The sequence below is a fragment of the Gadus morhua genome, chromosome 8, assembly GCF_902167405.1.
Source record: "Gadus morhua chromosome 8, gadMor3.0, whole genome shotgun sequence".
Lineage (NCBI taxonomy): Eukaryota > Metazoa > Chordata > Actinopteri > Gadiformes > Gadidae > Gadus > Gadus morhua.
This window is the reverse complement of record NC_044055.1, coordinates 20,229,090-20,249,166: the sequence shown is the minus strand read 5'-3', so window position 1 is coordinate 20,249,166 and position 20,077 is coordinate 20,229,090. Positions and strand designations below refer to the sequence as shown.

At 46.5% G+C, this 20,077-nt stretch overlaps 1 protein-coding gene across 3 annotated transcripts in view; it reads left to right on the top strand.

The window, feature by feature from the left end:
* Positions 1-1,350: 1,350 nt before the first annotated feature.
* The window catches only part of LOC115549061 (integrin alpha-6), a 24,243-nt gene continuing 5,516 nt past the window's right edge, over positions 1,351-20,077 (top strand). For 2 of the 3 annotated variants that reach the window (XM_030364051.1, XM_030364053.1), the window contains exons 1-17: positions 1,351-1,667; positions 10,472-10,599; positions 10,867-10,946; positions 11,380-11,641; positions 12,286-12,417; positions 14,348-14,555; positions 15,175-15,368; positions 15,614-15,714; positions 15,995-16,122; positions 16,357-16,446; positions 16,689-16,750; positions 17,525-17,694; positions 17,992-18,135; positions 18,324-18,439; positions 18,741-18,903; positions 19,166-19,249; positions 19,526-19,605. In XM_030364051.1, the coding sequence (XP_030219911.1) occupies positions 1,495-1,667; positions 10,472-10,599; positions 10,867-10,946; positions 11,380-11,641; positions 12,286-12,417; positions 14,348-14,555; positions 15,175-15,368; positions 15,614-15,714; positions 15,995-16,122; positions 16,357-16,446; positions 16,689-16,750; positions 17,525-17,694; positions 17,992-18,135; positions 18,324-18,439; positions 18,741-18,903; positions 19,166-19,249; positions 19,526-19,605 (2,315 nt within the window). In that variant the 5' untranslated portion in view covers positions 1,351-1,494. The remainder of the gene's footprint in view (positions 1,668-10,471; positions 10,600-10,866; positions 10,947-11,379; positions 11,642-12,285; positions 12,418-14,347; positions 14,556-15,174; positions 15,369-15,613; positions 15,715-15,994; positions 16,123-16,356; positions 16,447-16,688; positions 16,751-17,524; positions 17,695-17,991; positions 18,136-18,323; positions 18,440-18,740; positions 18,904-19,165; positions 19,250-19,525; positions 19,606-20,077) is intronic. The other variant, XM_030364052.1, reaches the window with a different exon arrangement.

Sequence of the window (20,077 nt, the reverse complement as noted above, 5' to 3'; positions counted from 1 at the left end):
TTTCCATTTCTCAGACTCTGTGTCTGCACAAAGCCACCGTTGTGTTCTGTAGGAGTTCTGTTGTGAGGGCAAGCTTTGGGTCAGAGTTTCATCCGCGGATGCCATTCCACAGTGAGGGTAAAGGGCTTTGTGTGTGTGTGTGTGTGTGTGTGTGTGTGCGTGTGTGTGTGTGTGTGTGTGTGTGTGTGTGTGTGTGTGTGTGTGTGCAGCTGGACCCACGTCGTGCTTTAATCTGGGGCTTGGGGAGAGGTTGGGGGGTGGATGATGTGACTCATCTAATGAGTCATTACGGAGGACACAGGCCTGTGGCCAGGGCATCCAATCTTCTGTCAGGATGTCATCGCAAGGGAGCAACACTCAACAATGATCATCAATCACCATAAGTCAGCTCGATTCCTGCTCTCTGTGGAGGGCGTTTGTGGTGTGTGTGTGTGTGTGTGTGTGTTTTTTTTTGTGTGTGTGTGTGTGTGTGTGTGTGTGTGTGTGTATGTGTGTGTGTGTGTGTGTGTGTGTGTGTGTGTGTGTGTGTGTGTGTGTGTGTGTGTGTGTGTGTGATTCTTTATCGTCTCATTCAGTTAGGGCAGTCATCATTCGTCAATATTGTGCATATCAGTAGAATTATTTTTTCGCCAGCTCAGTCATCGCTTCCTGTTTTGTCTGTTACGCATTTATTAGGCCATTTATAAGGCCAGTTTACTGCCTACACATTTTCGCACACGCATAACTGCACATGCACGCGCACGCACACAAACACAAACACATACAACCACACACTTCACTGTTTGTTCTTTGTCCATCTCCCTCTCCACTCATGTCTTTGTCTGTTTGTGTGTGTGAGTGAGTGAGTGAGCTGTACGTTTAAATGCAATGATGTTTAGTATCACTAAGCTAGGAGTAATCTCCACAGTGTAAAACCCGGCCTGTATAACTCATCTGTAGTTATTAGTTAACATAATCACATAATACCCTGAAGCAGCTATCGATCACCCCATGGCTGACAATGCCTGAGGCAGCAATAAGTCCAGACCTTGTTGACCTTCTGCCTAAAGAGCTAGATCAGAGGATAATTCAACACCATTCACTACAATGCAGCTGAAGGGCTTTTCGTTTTTCTTATTTTTTTCTTTAAGTTTAATATTGTGTATTAGTTCTGTCATGAATCAGTGGGGTGGGGTTATGTAGAAATATTTAATGCTCGTGCATTTTTTATTTGTCTGTGGGTATGTGTGTGCAGGTACTTGTGTGTGCGTCCGTGGTGCGCGCGTGTGTGCGTGCACTTGCGTGTGTGTGAGTGAGTAAAGAAAGTATGAACGCGCGTTTCTGCGTGTACAGGCCTTTACCGGGAGGGGCGCGGCACAAGCTTCAAGTGGGCAGCAGTTTACCTCCCCTGCAGCTATTAGTCCCGTGTCTGTCTGTCGCGCGCTCCTGCTCGAGCTTCATTACATTACCGAGGGACTTGGGGAAGTGGAACAAGTCTCCCTACTCACCACAGCGATGGCGGGCTTGAACATTTGGATCTTCTACGGACTGCCGCTGCTTCTTCTCTTGGAATGCACTGCCTTTAACCTGGACCACGAAAGTGTCCTGCGGAAGAATGGGGAACCTGGAAGTTTTTTCGGATTCTCCATGGCCATGCACTGGCAACTTCGTCCATCAGATAAAAGAATGTAAGACTTTGTAAGAATTTATCATTGAGTTGTATTTCCGAGGCGGTGTTGGTGGGCTTTAAGTGTGTATCATTGTGTCGTCGTTGGAAACAGGTGTCGCAGGTAGGCTCCGAGTCCTTGGCCATGCACTTGTTCAAAAGTGCTTAGAAAGTAAACTCGCACAAGGTGTCACAACACACTGCATTCTGCCAACCTTTACAGGCATATATATGCCTATGTGTGTTAAACTCGGTTAATGTTATTGTCTTGAATAGAAGACTGTTCATAACTCTAAAAGCCTGGCATATTACGCGCAGGTTGACCGTCTGGTCAGTAGCCGAGGGACACATGTGGCTAACGGAAGAAGGAAAATCAGCTTCATATTCCGCACCTTCGAGTCACAGCAGGTCACATGTATTTACTGTTCGAGGACATACCTGAAAGGTGTACCGGAATCACGGTCAGTCTTATGTAACGGCGGAAGCTCCTATTTTATGCGTCCACTGCTTTGCTACAAAGTTGAACAAACCATATACAATCTGAATCCACAATCTATATAGAACCAACAAAAATGTATAAACATTGTTTATGGAACGATTATTATACTAGTATAAAATGTAAGTTGCAGGCTTACCTGGTTGGTTCATATCTCGAAAACACTCGCGCACGCACGCGCGCGCTGTGCCGCGTTTTCCTCGTGTCCGACGTCTGACCGCCCACTTAAAGAGATGCTCTTTCATGAGCAGGTGACCAAAGCAGTGACCTTCGTCCACGTAAAGTAGCTAAAGTAACCATGATTTAAGGCGTCAACTCTCGTCAATGTAATCTCATGCTTAATGCACCACAATAAGCACTTTCTACTATTATTTACAGTTTAGTCATTTCTTAAAGCAACCTGGAGGGAAGTGTGCATGTCATTGATGAAAGGTCGAGGACTATAGGGATCTTGCTCAAGGAGGCCCACAGGTACACCTCTACCCTTTTAACTTTTAATGTAGAACCACACTTTTCTTTTAGTCAAACATTGGTAAGCCCCCAGAGGGGGTCTTTCTAGGATGTATAATATGATTACAAAACCCATACTAGAATAATTAAGTCCAATCCCTGTCAAATCCCCTGGATTGTGTGGTTGTTTCGTTCAGTGCCGCTTGCTGTTCACAGTGCTGCTGGAAGACAGATAAGAGGTTACACATGCTCTATGTGTATCTGTCCATGTGTTTGTGTGTATTTTTGTGTGTGTGTGTGTGTGTATGTGCGTGTGTGTGTGCTTATGTGTGTGGGTATGCTTATGTGTGTGGGTGTGTTTATGGGTGTGGGTGAACATGCAGCAAGTTGCAGGGCACTGAGACTCAGACAGCAGTGCCTTGGAGTCGTCTCTGTCATCAAGGCTTTGTGTGGTGAAGGAGACATTCCAGGAGTCAGGAGAAGAACACGTCGATGCTATGACTGACAGACGAACAGACAGATGAATAAACTGATAGACAGTTCGCACGCACGCACGCACGCACGCACACACACACACACACACACACACACACACACACACACGGACACACACAGAGAAACAAACAGAGTCCCCTCCCTATTCCAATACTGTTATTATCCGAGAAAGGATGTATACATTCCACTCGGAACGTATATGAACAGTATATGATTATAAGTATGTGTTGTCAAGGAGACATTCGTACCACATAGAGTGGATACTGTTAAAAGGCAGAGGAGTCCCTTTTTTGATTAATACCACTATTAACCAATCAGGATCAAGTGTTTAACAATGCTGTGGTTATAATATTCAGAAAACGCTGGTCCTTTTAGTGCTGAAGTGTTTAATGCGACTCAAGCTCTGGGGTTATTCTGTGCAAGTGTACAGTGTGGACCAAGGGTGCATGTTTATGTGAGCACACTCTTGTCCCTCCTAGCTCTTAAAACTAGACGTGATGTGTGAGTCAGACTCCAGCTAGCCCAGTCGAGTGCAGTGTGTGTGTGTGTTTTACCCAGCCGACTTGACTCACATATTATGTCTGTTTAGTGCCATGCTGGGAAAAATGATGCACACACCCAGAAATGAGGAAGATGAGGTGGGTGAAGCTGTGTGTGTTTCTGTATAAATCAATCAAGAGGTAAGTAGATCAAGAAGTGCAGGGTAAGGAGCTAAGAAAGAACATAATGCCATGTTGAATAACGGCAATACATGGGGTCCCTGCAGTTTACTGTTTTAACAAGAGAGATAGAGACTGAATCTAAACAAGCTGTGATGCAGAGCCTCACACAGTTCTCTATGGGACTCGAGATGGGTGTGTCATTTCTGCACGTTAAGAAAAGTAAAACTCTAAATTCTAACTTGAGTCTAGGGTCTATGAGTATGAAGTATAATTTATGTGTGTTTCGATGGTGTTAACAGATTACAAGTGCCAAGCTTTATTGGGATTGTGTGTTTGTGGTTAAAAAGGAAGAAAGAATGAAATAACAAAAGGGAGGCGGTATCATCCCTCCCCTCTCCTGGCTTCCAGCCTAGCTAGCCTGCTTCAGGTTAGCACTGCAGGTTGGCTAACATCAAAGCGGGGAGATGGAGAAATGAAGTGAAGAGCAGACGGGAAGAGAGGGAGGAGGGCTGGAGTAATGCTGAGACGAAGAGCATAAATCAGGCTCACATCTGGGAACCGAGCATCCTCCCACCACACTATTCCTTCAGTCAGCGGGCCCCGGCTCCGCAGTGGTTCAGTGGCTGCCTGTAAGGGCCCCTGGTTCCCAGGCCGCCTGACAGCAGTACCACAATGCTGCGTAGCATAACAACCCACCAGAGCACCACCGGCTCGGGTCCCGCTAACAGTTGCGGGTCGGCTGATAGAGTGCCCGCTGGCTGTCGCTAAGCAACGGCGAGCGCCCCAGCAGGCAGCCAGATTCATGTGGTACCACAGAACAGGCTCAGTGGGCCACAGTGTTAAAACAATCCCTCCCCCCCCCCCTCTACAGTTTGGAGGGACACATTTCTGACCAGAACAATACAACTAATGCCGAGGGCACTCTCTCCTCTCGGAGGCTCAACATTGCATATTGCAATGAATCTTACTGCCTGTCCTGAATGAGATCATAATTCAATGGTCGCAACAGCAGACCACCATAACCATAAAACCTGGTGTGTGTGGTTTCCCACTGCCCCCCAGTAGGGTTGGTGGGTAGAGGTAATGATGGAGACACCCCCTGATGATCCTGTGGATCCCTTTGCCCCTGCTACCCCTGCCGCATGTTACATGTACACCATGACACACTACGCCCATGCATGTGTAATCTGCCCCCATCCCTCTGCCTGTAGCTTCCTCCTGCCCCTGCGCCCTGTGCCTACCCCTCCCTGTTGTCTGGGTCCTTCCTGTCGTCTGTAGCCCGTGTGTCTCCGCTTCCTGTGCTGGTGGTCAGTGATTAGATGAGCAGAAGGGTACTTGGCCTGAGGCTGACGGGTCAGACCTACCGCTGCACTGGGCCCACTCAGCACATGACCTTTGGCTGGACCAGAAGACATTAGTTACCCACGCTATGAAACCATGCTAGTCCCAGACTATTTACAGTACAATACATAAGTATGTATTATTTGTGCATAATACATAGATGTAACATCTTGGGTAGTTTTTTAGTTTTAAGTAATGCAACATAGCACCATTCCATCAAAGGGAAATTTGTGTTTGTGTGTGTATGTGTGTGTGTGCGTGTGTGTGTGTCGTTTCTAAGTTGATTCTTAAGGAAGCCAGCTGGGTAGGGGATTCCCCCTGTCTTTTGTGTATGTGAGGAGGAACGATCACTGTATGAACCGTGTGACATTGAGTGGTCCACCATAGCAAACAGGGATCAAGTGACCTTGCCTGCACCCCAGAGATCAGCTTTTCTCAGCATGAGCCTTTTCCTTCCATTCTCTACACATTCTCTGTCTCGAAGGAAGAGGTGTGCTCACTCCCTGTCAGACTTGGCTTCTTGCAAATGGAATTTGGGTCAGACGCTCCAGTGCATTTACAGTGCAACACACTCTGAGTAGTAGGGACTGTTTAGGTGTTGCTATAGTGATTACATAAGTCAAGTGGAGCATGTAACTGGAGTATTTCTTTAGTAAGGTTATTGCAGAGTTCTTCAAGGAAAGTGATCAAATCCAAAGGATGGCTTTTAACAGTTACTTTAATTGGTAAAGTAATTCGGTATGGTAAACTGATAACTAATGGCGCGTTTCCGCTGCAGGGTGCGGAACGGATCGGATCGCAAAGGTGTGGGTCGGGTCGCGTTTCCACCGCCAAAAGTGGGCGTGACCCGGACTTTGCCGTACCCGTTCCGGCCCCTTTCTCGGGACTTCTCCGTTGGGGTACCGAAAACGAGACCGGACGCCTGAAAGGGTCCCGGGAAATTCTAGCTACACACCCTCCGTTGATTGGTCGACAGAATCATCACTTCCGGGTGGTGCGGGGATAAAAACAAGCAAACAGTAGCCTCGGGGTATTATTCTTTACAATTAACATGTCGCGTAAAACACTTGCTTGGGCGAACAAGGAGGTGGAGACGTTCGTCTGCATTCTTGGGGAGGAAGACGTTGTTTACGATGTTTACCTAGCTGCCGCGGCGATCGACATCCGGCCTATCACAAAGGGTACTGTCAGCAGTGGAAACGCGACCTCGGAACTGAGCTGGGCTATACCGCCCCCTCCCTACCGCACCTTTGCGATCCGATCCGTTCCGCACCCTGCAGTGGAAACGCGGCATATGAAGCAAAAGGAGGTTGAAGCATATCTTTGCACGTGCAGAGCGTCTCCCAGCTGACCAAAGCTATAACCCTATCCTATGGGCTGCCAAGAGATTCTGGGGCTGTTTCCTTCGAATCACCCGCTTGAGCACGTCAAGTGGGCGTGTCCTATGTAGTGGGCGTGGCCGGGGTGACGTAGTGGCTTCGGCTTCTTCACCTAACTAAAGGTGATGTCTTCTGTGGTGGAGCAGCCTTCAATAAGGTCTTGCTCCCCTTGTGGCTATGTATAGTATTTACGGCTTATATGTTTGGTCCTGCTTCATAGGGTATATGTGTGGGTAGCTTAGGTTCTTAAAATACGTAACAAGGTACAGAATACTCTGTAACTACAGTTAAAGCTAACTAGTGGATGGCAGGAGTCCAGAGAGTCGTTCCACTATAATTGCACAGGCAAAAGAAAATGATAATGAAAAATAAAATGCAATAGCTATGATAGGAATTAAAGAAGAATTATGTTTTAAATGACTGAGAGTAAAAATAAATGAAAGTGAGAGCGTGCAAGCTTATCAAAGAGAAAAAGCTCTAGCGTGGCATGTCTGTGCAGGGAGGGATGCAGGTTAGATAACGTTACATGGCCACTTTATGGAGGTAGATTTGTGTCTTTATTATGCAATCAAAAATAATAGGTTTGAGAGCAAAACTTTCCACACTGCAATCAAAAAATAGATTTGAGAGCAAAACTATCGACACTGCAATCAAAAAATGTTTTATTGCAAGATAAATTAATGTGATAAAAAAAATATTAATGGGAATCCAAAAGTTTTGTTTGCAAACCCAAAAGTTTTGTTTGCAAATCCAAAAGTTTTGTTTGCGAATCCAAAAGTTTTGTTTGCGAATCAAAAAGCTTTGCTTGCGAATCTTAAAGTTTTGCTTGCGAATCCAAAAGCTTTGCTTGCGAATCCTAAAGTTTTGCTTGCGAATCCAAAAGCTTTGCTTGCTGTTGAGCTGAATCTCGTGGGCGGGACCTACGCCAAAAGATGTAAGACACGTCTCTATTGGCCAGTCTCGATCGGAGTGACAGCTTGGCAACATCCACAGTTAGTAACGAGAGAGGGAGTTCTATTTCATGTAGGCTACGCCGTCTAGGCTTCGCCTTATGGGCTTGTCCCGTGCGCGCGCTTGCGTGCCCTGAAAATCCCGTAGGCCTCCCTGTCAGCCGACAAGGAGACCATGGCAGAGGAGAGCAGGGCGATGTTGTTGACCGCCGCCGCGGATTGAGAGGCACAAACGAACAGGCCGACAATCTGCTTCTGGAGGCGGTCGGGGGGCAGCGGCTTTTCAGGTGTTGCCAAGCTGTCACTCCGATCAAGACTGGCCAATAGAGACGTGTCTTACATCTTTTGGCGTAGGTCCCGCCCACGAGATTCAGCTCAACATCAAGCAAAGCTTTTGGATTCGCAAGCAAAACTTTAGGATTCGCAAACAAAGCTTTTTGATTCGCAAACAAAACTTTTGGATTCGCAAACAAAACTTTTGTGTTTGCAAACAAAACTTTTGGATTCCCATTAATATTTTTTTTATCACATTAATTTATCTTGCAATAAAACATTTTTTGATTGCAGTGTCGATAGTTTTGCTCTCAAATCTATTTTTTTAATGCAGTGTGGAAAGTTTTGCTCTCAAACCTATTATTTTTGATTGCATGATAAAGACACAAATCTACCTCCATACCACTTGACAAGAGAAAAAGCTTGGGCGGTTAACCAAATATCTAAAAAGATCTCTCCGAAACTCAAAAAGTTGCGGGATTCACCTACGTCAACGCATCTCGCCCTTCCCGCCTCGGCCATCGTTGCCTTGGCCTTCCCGCATGTGAGAACGAAACGCTTTCCTCACGTCACGCCTGAAAATATACTGTCTACACGCAAGTTAAAAACGGTTTACATCAGCCGTGATGCGAATATGCAGATGGACACTCACCCCATGCAGTCTAGTGAAGACATTGCTCAGAGCTTTCAGCTACATATCCTGTGTATTTAGAGGATTGAAGCAAAGAGCTGTCCGCTGATGAGGGGCATTATGTTACATGGGTGTTTTTGAGCATTTAGTTCATTGTTAAATTACTAAAATAAGCTATCACCCTTTTATTTGAAAGTTGGCATCCAAAACGAAACAGTTGCGATACAACTGCACACTTCTTTTTAATTTTATTTTGATATTTTATTGGTGTGAAAAAAAAAAAGCGCAAACCCTCTTCTAATATAATTTCTAGTCAACTAGATTCTAGGCCGTACATTAATTGGACTTTTTCCTATTTCTGGTGCTCAAAACACAATCCTTGAGAATGTGTAACTTAGCTGTGTCGCTAGGGGCATTGTTGTTTAGTGTCACGTGATTAAAAAGCGTAGGCGTGTTTCGAGCGCCTCCCCCCTCTCCCTCATGAAAGAGGAGCGCATACGTGGAAGTCAGCGTAGGTTCACATAGAGACCCATCCCAGAGGCACAACTGTAGATCTCTCTCTCTCTCACCCATTCTCATGTGTTGTCACTTGTCGTTGTGTTGTCGTAATTATGTCATCGGAAAAATATATTTCAATGCAAATTCTGTCGTGCTTCAAAACGTCAGGGCGCACGCAGGTAAACAGGCTGGACCAAGAACCTTTCGATCAAACACTCTAGCCACCTCCCTGTCCTACTCATCACATGCCTCAGCCTGGGGACGTTCTTCAGCATAAGCTTCTGACCTTATCCCTCTCAAATGAGGCCTAGTGTGCGTTGCATTTCTCCTAATACTGAAGCGTAAGAAACTGCCATACAAATCTTCCTTAAGGAACTTAAGGATCCTGAATCCTTAAGTCCAATGAGTTCCTTAAGGTCTCAGGCGATGACGGGAGAAACTTAGAATGACAATGCCAGATATAAAGAGAAGACAGCAAGTCAGTGGGCGATGAACATAGGGATGCATGGAAAGTGTGCTCCACTGACCCCCTGTGACCCCCCACAATGCATCACTTTATTATCGCCGTGGAAATTGTCACAGATACGTAGCGTGGAAAACCCTGGGAACTGCCCTTCAGCTGGGCGTGGCCCGGCCCCTGTCCTCGGCCCACAAAGACTGGCTGTGTGTGTGTGTGAGAGAGAGAGAGAGAGAGAGAGAGAGAGAGGCTGAGTGTGTGTGTGTGTGTGTGTGAGAGAGAGAGAGAGAGGCTGAATGTGTGTGTGTGTGTGTGTGTGAGAGAGAGAGAGAGAGAGAGAGAGGCTGTATGTGTATGTGTTGTTGTGAGAGCGTGAGTGTCAGTGTGTGTGTGTGTGTGTGAGAGGGTGAGTATGTGTGTGTGTGTGTGTGTGTGTGTGTGTGTGTGTGTGTGTGTGTGTGTGTGCGTGTGTGTGTGTGTGTGTGTGTGTGTGTATGTGAGAGAGAGAAAGAGGGTGATTGTGTGTTTGTTTGTGAGAGTGACTGAGTTTGAGAGCGGGATAGAATGTGTATAGTGAAAGAGAGAGAGAGATAGGTGTTGTGCATACGGATGTGTTGAGAAATAATGAGATACATAGCCTATGTTGTTGAGTAAGAAAGTGAAAGATTGTGTAAAGTTTGAGATAATGAGACAAAGTTTGAGATAATGAGATAATGAGAGAAAATGTAGTAGAGAAAGAGAGAGAGAGAGAGAGAGAGAGAGAGAGAGAGAGAGAGAGAGAGAGAGAGAGAGAGAGAGAGAGAGAGAGAGAGAGAGAGAGAGAGAGAGAGAGAACAAGATACCAGGCGTGCGAGTGCTTCTGGAAGCACTCGCACTCGCACAGCTTCTGAGAAAAAAAAATAGTGTAGAACGGAGTGCACTGGAGTGGAGCACTGCAGACAATTTATAGCATTCTTTGAGTCACTATTAGAGGGAACACACGGAACACTGGCTTGTTTGTGTGTGTGTGAGATAGGGTCTTCTTCGCGCACGTTTGTGTATGTACTCAAACCAAGCACGCCGCCACAACCACCAACATACAAACAGTGAGTGAACATACAGTCTATCAGTAGCTTCCAGCATAGTATCTGTCACTACAAAACCATGTGTGTGAATGTTATCTCCTGGTCTGATTCATACCTATGCTTCTTACAGGCTGCTGGTAGGGGCCCCCAGAGCCGGGCCCCTGAGCATGCAGAAGGCGAAGGTCCCTGGAGGGCTGTACAACTGTGACTTCACCAACCCCTCCGAGACCTGTGAGAGGGTGAATTTCGATAACGATGGTAAACCAATTTTGACCTGCATTGTGAGCTGACCTTAGGGCCTTTCCATCCCAGGCAGGGCCCTGCACTTAGCCCATTTTGCTTGCATACTCCACTAATAATGAAGCTGTACGAACATTAAAAAACGACTCCTCGCACATAACAGAATTTGAGGGGATTCATTTACTTAGATTTCATTGAGGAAAATGTTTTTGGAATAAGTTGTGTATGTGTGTGCGTGTGTGTGTGTGTGTCTCTCTGCTGATCCTATGTTCTGTGATCATATAGAGGACCTTTCCAAGGAGAGCAAAGAGAACCAGTGGATGGGAGTCACTGTTAACAGCCAGGGACCCGGAGGGAAGATTGTGGTAAGGACTGGCTTCTGTAATTACTCTATTAATACTCATTCTGTATGTGTGTTCTCATATGTGCCTGTGTGTGTATGTGTGTGTGTGTGGTGTGTGTCTTGTGTGTCCTCATGTGTGCCTGTGTGTGTATATATGTGTGTGTGTGTGTGTGTGTTTGTGTGTATTTGTCTGACGTTTAATGCATAAACTGAATTTTCCTCAGATTCTCTTTTCTCTCTGCACTAAAAACATATTTTCTTGGCAAGGCAAATGAATATGAATATTGCCAAAGCAGTCTAATAAAAAACTAAGAAAAAATCAGAAAGTACTATAAAAGTGAAAAACATGAAATATAAGGACATTAAAAACAGACAGTAGAAACATTTCGTATTAGTCATTTTAATAGTTTACTAGGCCAAAGGATGAGCTCTCTCTGATTGTGGTGGTTCCCCAGACCTGCGCTCACCGTTACCAGACACGCAACAACGTGGGCAAAGAAATAGAGACCCGCAACATCATCGGCCGCTGCTACGTGATGAGCCAGGACCTGACCATGAACCCCAAGGACAACGAGGACAACGGCAACTGGCACTTCTGCAACGGCCGCAACTACGGCCACGAGCGCTTTGGCTCCTGCCAGCAGGGGCTCTCCGCCACCTTCGACAAGGAGTACCACTACCTGATCTTTGGAGCGCCGGGCGCATACAACTGGAAAGGTATAGGCTGTGGGGTTACGGCGGTGGTGGACAGTGTATGAGGGCCTTGACTCTGGACTTGGAACTGCAGAGAGTCAGAGAGACGTGGGGCAGCCTTTGAGGGACGGGCCGACACGATCACATAATTTGAACTGAATAGGTTTTTACTATTGATTATATTTGGGAAGAAACGTTTACTTAAAAGTCAGTCCTCCAGCTAATTCCTTTCTTCCCGCCATTGAGTAATTTTATTTTTATTTTTCTCTCCTCTCCTCTCTCCTCTCCCGTCTCCTCTCCTCTCCTCTCCTCTCCTCTCCTCCCCTCTCCTCTCCTCTCCTCTCCTCTCCTCTCCTCTCCTCTCCCGTCTCCTCTCCTCTCCTCTCCTCTCCTCTCCTCTCCTCTCCTCCACTCCCCTCTCCCCTCTCCTCTCCTCCATTCTCCTCTCCTCCCCTCTCCTCCCCTCTCCTACCCTCTCTCCTCTCCTCTCCTCTCCTCTCCTCTCCTCTCCTCTCCTCTCCTCTCCTCTCCTCTCCTCTCTCCTCTCCTCTCTCCTCTCCTCTCCTCTCTCCTCCCCTCTCCACTCCTCCACTCCCCTCTCCTCCCCTCTCCTCCCCTCTCCTCCCCTCTCCCCTCTCCTCTCCTCCACTCTCTCCTCAACCATCCAGGTGTGGTGCGTCTTGAACAGAATAACAACACCCTCGTTGAAATGGGCATCTACCAGGACGGTCCATTTGAGACCGGCAACGAGCGGGAGCTGAGGGCCGATCTGGTACCTGTTCCTCCCACCAGCTATCTGGGTACCAACACCTACCCTCCCCCATCTCTCTCTCTACTTCCCTTTCTCCATCTTTCATTCATGACCTCACCTTCCATCCTCTCTTTATCAATCTCCCTCCCCCCTATAAGTTGCTCCTCCTCCATCACATTGGGAAGAAAGGTGATGAAAATGTGCTGGGCAGACAGAGTGGCTGATAGGTTAGGGCGAGTCAGATGAACTTCTCTCAGTTGGAGGTCCTGTCTATCAAGGGAACCATGACTCATAATTGCGTTGAATGCTGTTTATTTCTTGATGTCCTTGTTAGTTTGTTTCGTTGCCAGTGCCTGTTGTGTTTACTGTCTGGACAGTTTGCGCTCTCCACATATTTACCGATGGTCTGTGTCTGTGTCTTCACTGCATCTGAATGCTCCAATGCATCGCCCAGGTGTGCTCTTTATGGCCAGCGTGTCCAACTCCAGCAACGAAGAAGAGTTTGTATACCAGTCAGGCTCTGCTCACGTTGTGCTTTAAAGGGTAAAATCATCGGTGGATGTCCACTAGTCATCGTGAGTCATAATTTCAACATCATGGCCTGCTAGATTGGCACCGTTGAAACTGTGCTGACCATGAAAAAAGGAAGAATGATTTGAATTTATCAAAGTTTAAGCAGTGTACTGTTCACCTCAAAGTTGCGGAGCTTTTGAAAATTTGAGGTAGAAATGGATCATTCTGAGGCTTGTGAAGGACCAGTATGTTGACTCGTATAGTAAGGCCAAATTATCCAAAATGGCTAAGTTACCATAGATGCAGAACATTACATACAGTAATGTATATAGAAAAAAAAACACGTACTTCGGGAACCTGCTGGAAGAACACTTTCTTTATTATTTAAATTAGTATTTTAAAACACTGTAAACTAGGTCACCAAACGCTATATTTTCTTTCTTCTCAGACACTCTCAGATTCACTGAACTGATAAATTTGGTTCGGGAGAAGAGATAAAAGCCCGCCTACACTGTAAACAGATTGGTTGACTTATTGATCCAGGCCAATCAGGAGGCGCCTGAGGCTCACGTGCACTCTGCCTCATGCACAGTTTCTAGATCCCTCTCTGTTGTGCTGCGCGCTCGCTACACAGATGCGAACGCGGTTAGGAGCACGTTGTCTCCTGTGCGCGGTCTTGCTCGCTCGCTCTCCATTCCGGGAGATTTTAAGTAATTTAAAATTTTCGACAAGGAGGCGCTGGGTTGAAACAAGGAGGCGCAGCGCCTCTCTTTCCCGGTTTAGATGAACCCCTGGTATAGTATAGTATAGTATAGTATAGTATATTACCTTTGACCCCTGTCTTGTCTTGTCTGAGGCCCACTCCTTTTTGTCTGTCTGTCTGTTACTTCAACCTGTCGATGTACTTCTGTCTGTCCATGTATGCCTTTATTGACCTGATTGACTGAGAGAAAGGCTTTTATCTCTCTCTCTTTCTCTTTCTCTCACTCTCTCACTCTCTCTCTCTCCCTCTCTCTCTCTCTCTCTCTCTCTCTCTCTCTCTCTCTCTCTCTCTCTCTCTCTCTCTCTCTCTCTCTCTCTTTCTCTCACTCTCTCTCTCTCTCTCTCTCTCTCTCTCTCTCTCTCTCTCTCTCTCTCTCTCTCTCTCTCTCTCTCTCTCTCTCTCTCTCTCTCTTTCTCTTTCTCTCACTCTCTCACTCTCTCTCACTCTCTCTCTCCCTCTCTCTCTCTCTCTCTCTCTCTCTCTCTCTCTCTCTCTCTCTCTCTCTTTCTCTTTCTCTCACTCTCTCTCCCTCTCTCTCTCTCTCACTCCCTCTCTCTCTCCCTCTCTCTCTCTCTCTCTCTCTCTCTCTCTCTCTCTCTCTCTCTCTCTCTCTCTCTCTCTCTCTCTCTCTCTCTCTCTCCCTCTCTCCCTCTCTCTGGTTGTCTCTCCCCCTGCCTCACTGCCTCTCTCCCTCCCCCACCAGGCTTCTCCCTGGACTCCAGCAAGTCCCTGGTGGTGAAGGAAAGGCTGACGGTGGTGGCGGGCGCACCAAGGGCCAATCACAGCGGGGCGGTGGTGCTGTTGACGATAGATAATGACTCCAGCATGCGGGAGGAGTTCACCCTGCAGGGGGAAGGCCTGGCCTCCTCCTTTGGCTACGACCTGGCCGTGCTGGACCTCAACCAAGACGGGTACATGGAGATAGGATAGGGAGGATACAGAAACTCACCCACACGTGCACACACCAGGATTCAAAGTCATTGGGGACTTTCTATACACTTCATTTTAACTATATATTACTGAGAGCTATTGGAGATATGTTACATAGAAAAACAAAGGTTATTCCTAACGTTTCATACGATTTCCCTGGAAATGATCCATAATGCCCCGAGATGAAATACAAAAGGTCCCAAGCACCAGGGAGTGAGTCTGTGTAAACAGAGTATTCAGTAGTCAGATGTATTTTGCTTTGTTTATTCATTTGGACAAACTCTTGAAGTCAATAATGCATGGTTTCAAGCCTACCCTAGTCCCCTATGTCACTGAGACACCTTAGAGCCTTATTTATAAGGGTCATTAATGTGGAGTTTCAATATTGTACCATCATGAAATAATGATAATGCCATTTCTATTTTGCTTTTATGTGAACATTATTTCCACTTCTCATGTTGTGTACATCAATTAATGTTTTGTTTTTTTACCCTATATTTATAAATTAATTAAATGAACGGAATTTGAGACTTTTGTTTTTCATTCCTGCCTCTATCCTGTACCGGGAGGAATAAAGAACCATCTGATCTCTCCTCCTAGTTGGCACGACATCGTTGTGGGGGCCCCGCAGTACTTTGAGAAGGACGGGAAGATCGGGGGCGCGGTCTACGTCTACGTCAACAAGGCCGGGGCATGGGACACAGTCACCCCCCTCCGGATCGACGGGCCTCAGGACTCCATGTTTGGACTGTCTGTGGAGAACCTGGGCGACATCAATCAGGACAATTACCCCGGTAAGTAGTCTGAGTGGGAAGTTGACGCAATACTATACAAAGTCCCATCGTCTGACCCAGGCCACCCCTGCCATACTTTGAAGGCAAGACAGGGGATTAGTGGACGACATCTGCCCCTAACTCACCTGGCTTCTATTGGGGTCCTGACGCGAGCCACTACCCCTCTCCTATTTCTCTCCTACAGACTGCAACAAGCACGGCCATCATCATGACAATAACTCACCATTATCCACCTTGTCATGCAGACTTTGCAGTCGGGGCCCCCTACGATGACGAGGGTGCGGGGGTGGTCTACATCTACCACGGCTCAGAGGACGGCATCAGCTCCAACAAGAAGCATTCCCAGGTCACCCGATGCATCACTCTTCCTCCTCATGTTCATCATGATCCTCATCCTAATTATAAATGACAAAATGAACAAAACGAACAAATAAACACACAAATAAATAAATGCATGTATAAATGTATACATCTTAAACAATAAATACTAAAACAAATTAATTAAAGCTTTTAATTACATAGATAATGTACAATGTGCTTTTAAATATGTTCATGTTCATGTCCTGAATTACCTTAGTGCCTTGTATTTGATCCCACGCTGTGACACCTCATCGTTTGTCTCTCAGATGTTGAAAGGCAGGCCGTTAGGTAGCAGGCATTTTGGCTACTCTCTGGCGGGGAACATGGACCTGGACCGGAACACCTACCCCGACCTGGCCGTGGGCTCCCTCTCCGACTCGGTGTTTGTCTTCAGGTGGGTTGGTCTTGATCTTTGTGAAATCATAGCTTCGCTCCCGTAGAGTGTCACCGAGTAGAAGTTGAGTCCCAGCCGAATGGCCCAAGGTTTAAATCCCAGTGGTTGAAAAGCAGCTATATCCTTAATCATGAGCTAAATCACTTAAGTAGTGGTTTTATTTATTATTTATTTATTATTATTGTTCATGATGTTGGAGTGCAGAAGTGTTGATTGGCGCTCTTATCCTTTCAGGGCCCGCCCAGTTGTTGACATCATCAAGAAAATCACCATCACCCCCCCCGAGCTGGACCTCACCAAGAAGAACTGTGGCGACAAGATCTGGTGAGTCTTGTTCGCCATGGCAGCATCTCTCTCGTTCCATGAGAATGTTTTGCTTTCTGTGCAGCTCGGCGAATGGATTCCAACGTTTACAACATGATTCACGGGGGAGGGTTTTCATTCTATATCGATTGAAACGAAGAAGAACGTATCATTTATATTTGTGTTTCATTGATTGTAGCTTATCCGTAAGAGTAAAATACCCAAGAGCATGCCATCACTAACCTGCCCCTGTGTGTTCACAGTCTAACAGTGTCCGGCTGCTTCAGCTACGTCGCCAGCGCAGCGAACTACAATCCTAAACTGAGTAAGTCGTCGTTTGACAGCCAAGCCACACAACCTTAGCTATCTTTCCCTGGCCCCTTGGTTTCCCCCCAGGTACACAATGTACCTACAAAATACAACAAATGTATAAAAAACTTAAATAAAAAAACATACGTGAAAAATGTACTGTATTACGTCATAAAATGAACATGAGATGTCATCAGAAATTCAGGCGACATTGGTAGGTCAAAATAATGGCATCTCAGACACCAATGCTACAATCACAATGTACTTATCTTTTGTGAATTTGGTTTGATTTCCCTTTTCTCTGAGTACCCCGTGTTGCCAAATATGAAACAAATCGGCAGGCAGACCCAAGTGTTCTGCAGCCATGAAAGCAAACCAATTTGATCAACTGAGTTCTCTGTGTAAAAATACAATTAATTATCATATTTATATGCTATGTATAATAACATGCTCAAACGATGCGTCCTCATTCAAAAAGGCACCATGACCAGAGCCATGTTAAAACAAAGGTCAATCTTGGAGTTGCATTTGAATGATTTATGCTTGTGGCCGTTGATTTTCCTCAACCTGACAACCTGCATTAGCCTCAGCCCTGGTGAGGAGGGGGTGGGCATACACAACTCAATATTGGAAATCCGTACTGCAGTACCAACTTCAAACACTTGTTGGCAATGTTACAAAGTGTATCTTTAACATGAAAAGGAATAAATAAAAAAATCGAACACGCTTTTCTTTCATCCCCGCTCTCACCCTCACCACACTTCCTGCCCTCGCCCCATCCCTCCTTCAGGTGTGCGCTACAAACTGGTGGTGGAGGATCAGCGTAAGAAGGCGGGCCTACCCTCCAGGGTGGTCATCACCCAGGCGTCGTCCTCTGGCAGCAACTTCGAGATCAGTGGCCTCCTCAAGCTGACCAAGCAGAATCAGCAGTCCTGTCTGGAATGGAAACTCACCTTGCAGGTACGCTCAACTCCTCCTGACCCCGCCCCCTTTCACCCCTCACTGTTATGTGTGTGTGTTTGTGTACATGCATGCTTGCGGAAACGGGTTTGTGTTTGTGTATGTGTGCGTGTGATTAAGCGTGCGTGTGTGCATGCTTGTTCATTTGTGCTTAAGTGTGTGTGCCAACGCTCAAGATACCTGCGATTGCTACATTGATAGGACTGTGAGTGTGTGTGTGTCTGGTGTGTGTGTGTGTGTGTGTGTGATACTACATTTCAGTGCATGGTGGATTCGTAATACCGTGTCTTATTTCAGGACGACATTCGGGACAAGCTGCGCGGCATCCCGATCGAAGTGTTCGTGGACATCCAGGACAGCGCGCGGCGCCGGAGACAGGCCTCTGGGGCCGAGTTAAAGCCCGTCCTGGACGCCGACAAGCCCAAAAGCATCCGCTCAGAGGTACGGCCGGGGAGCTGCTGGGGTTGATGCTGGAGTCTGCCCTTTCATCATTTTTCATTAGATGAATGTATCGTATACATGTGTATATGTGTGTTCATGATTGTGTGTGTGTGTGTGTGTGTGTGTGTGTGTGTGTGTGTGTGTGTGTGTGTGTGTGTGTGTGTGTGTGTGTCTGCGCGTGTGTGTAGGTGAGCTTCCTGAAGGAGGGCTGTGGAGCAGACAACGTGTGCCAGAGTAAAATGGTGGTAGGGTATCGCTTCTGCCGAAAGAAACCCAACCAAGACGTCTTTGAACCACTACACCTGTAAGAGGCCAGCTACAAACACACAAACACACACACACACACACACACACACACACACACACACACACACACACACACACACACACACACACACACACACACACACACAAATATTCAATATTCCCCCTAATATTCAAATATTACCCGTATTTTAGCATACAGTATATGTTTCTGCGGCTGGTATTAACAATCACATGAGCGAAGTACACCGCACATGCACACACACACATGAATGAAGTACACACCGCACACACAGAGGAGCACCAGGTCACTGACGCCCGTGTCTGGGCTGTGTCCTCAGCGACAGCTCTGGGGTGCCAGTGTTGTCCCTCAGCAACGAGAAGGAGATTGCCTTGGAGGTCACGGTGACCAACGTCGAGGGCGATGATGCCTACGAGGCCTCTATCAACGCCACCTTCCCCAAAGCCCTGTCCTACTCTTCATACCGCGTCCTGTCTAAATACGTGAGGCTTACACACACACACACACACACACACACTTACACTGGCACGCACACACACACACACACACACAAAGGCACGCACACACACAGGCACGCACAAGCACACACGCACACACACGCAACACACATGCTTTCATGCACAAACACATATGCAAACACACACATCTAGCTATACAACATATAAACTCAGTGGTCACACAAATACGCAAACACACGTACATTCACACACAACAAAGTGGACTTCTAATCTGTGCTCTGATTAGATCCAGCCGGTGACCTGCAAGGCCAATAAGGATGGCTCTATGGCAGAATGTGAACTTGGGAACCCCTTCAAACGAGACGCTAAGGTGAGGACTAATTAATAGTAATTAATATGAAGATAATATTAGGTAATTAAATAAAATACATCATAATCTTTTATTTATGTATCATTGATACTATTACTAGATACCTTCTTTACACACACTTCAATGATCAACTATCATCTTGAAGGTATTTGTTGTTCTTAATAAGGTGTGTGTGTGTGTGTGTGTGTGTGTGTGTGTGTGTGTGTGTGTGTGTGTGTGTGTGTGTGTGTGTGTGTGTGTGTGTGCGTGCGTGCGTGCGTGTGTGTGTGTGTACAGGTGACCTTCTACATCATTCTGAGCACAGCAGGCATCTCTCTGAACACCACCGAGTTGGAGATCGATCTTACACTAGACACGTGAGCACCTAATCTGACCTACGACCTGTCTTATTGATCCATCACCTGCTGATCACTAAATATAACACGAGTCTATAAGTGGGTTATATTGCATATAGTACACTGTTTGTAGTTTGTAGATTATTTGAGGTAGATGTGTACGAAGCACTTTGCAGGCATCTTGATGGGCAGATTTGTTTGGCAGGAGGCTGAATCAATTTTTCCTACCATGGGATCAGGTGGTGTCTGGGGGGGGGGGGGGGGGTTGAAGGCTGATATCTTAAGATATAGATATTCAATGGTACATCTCTGTCACTCCAAACCACTTCCCTGGGACCTTGATATTACAGGCAGATGTAAATGGCGTTAAAACAATATGTGGGGAAGCAGATGGGCAACACTACAATAATGCCGCTTTTCCACCGCACATGTAGCTCGACTCGACACGACACGACTCGACACGACTCGACACGGTAGCAGCGCGGGTCCTTTT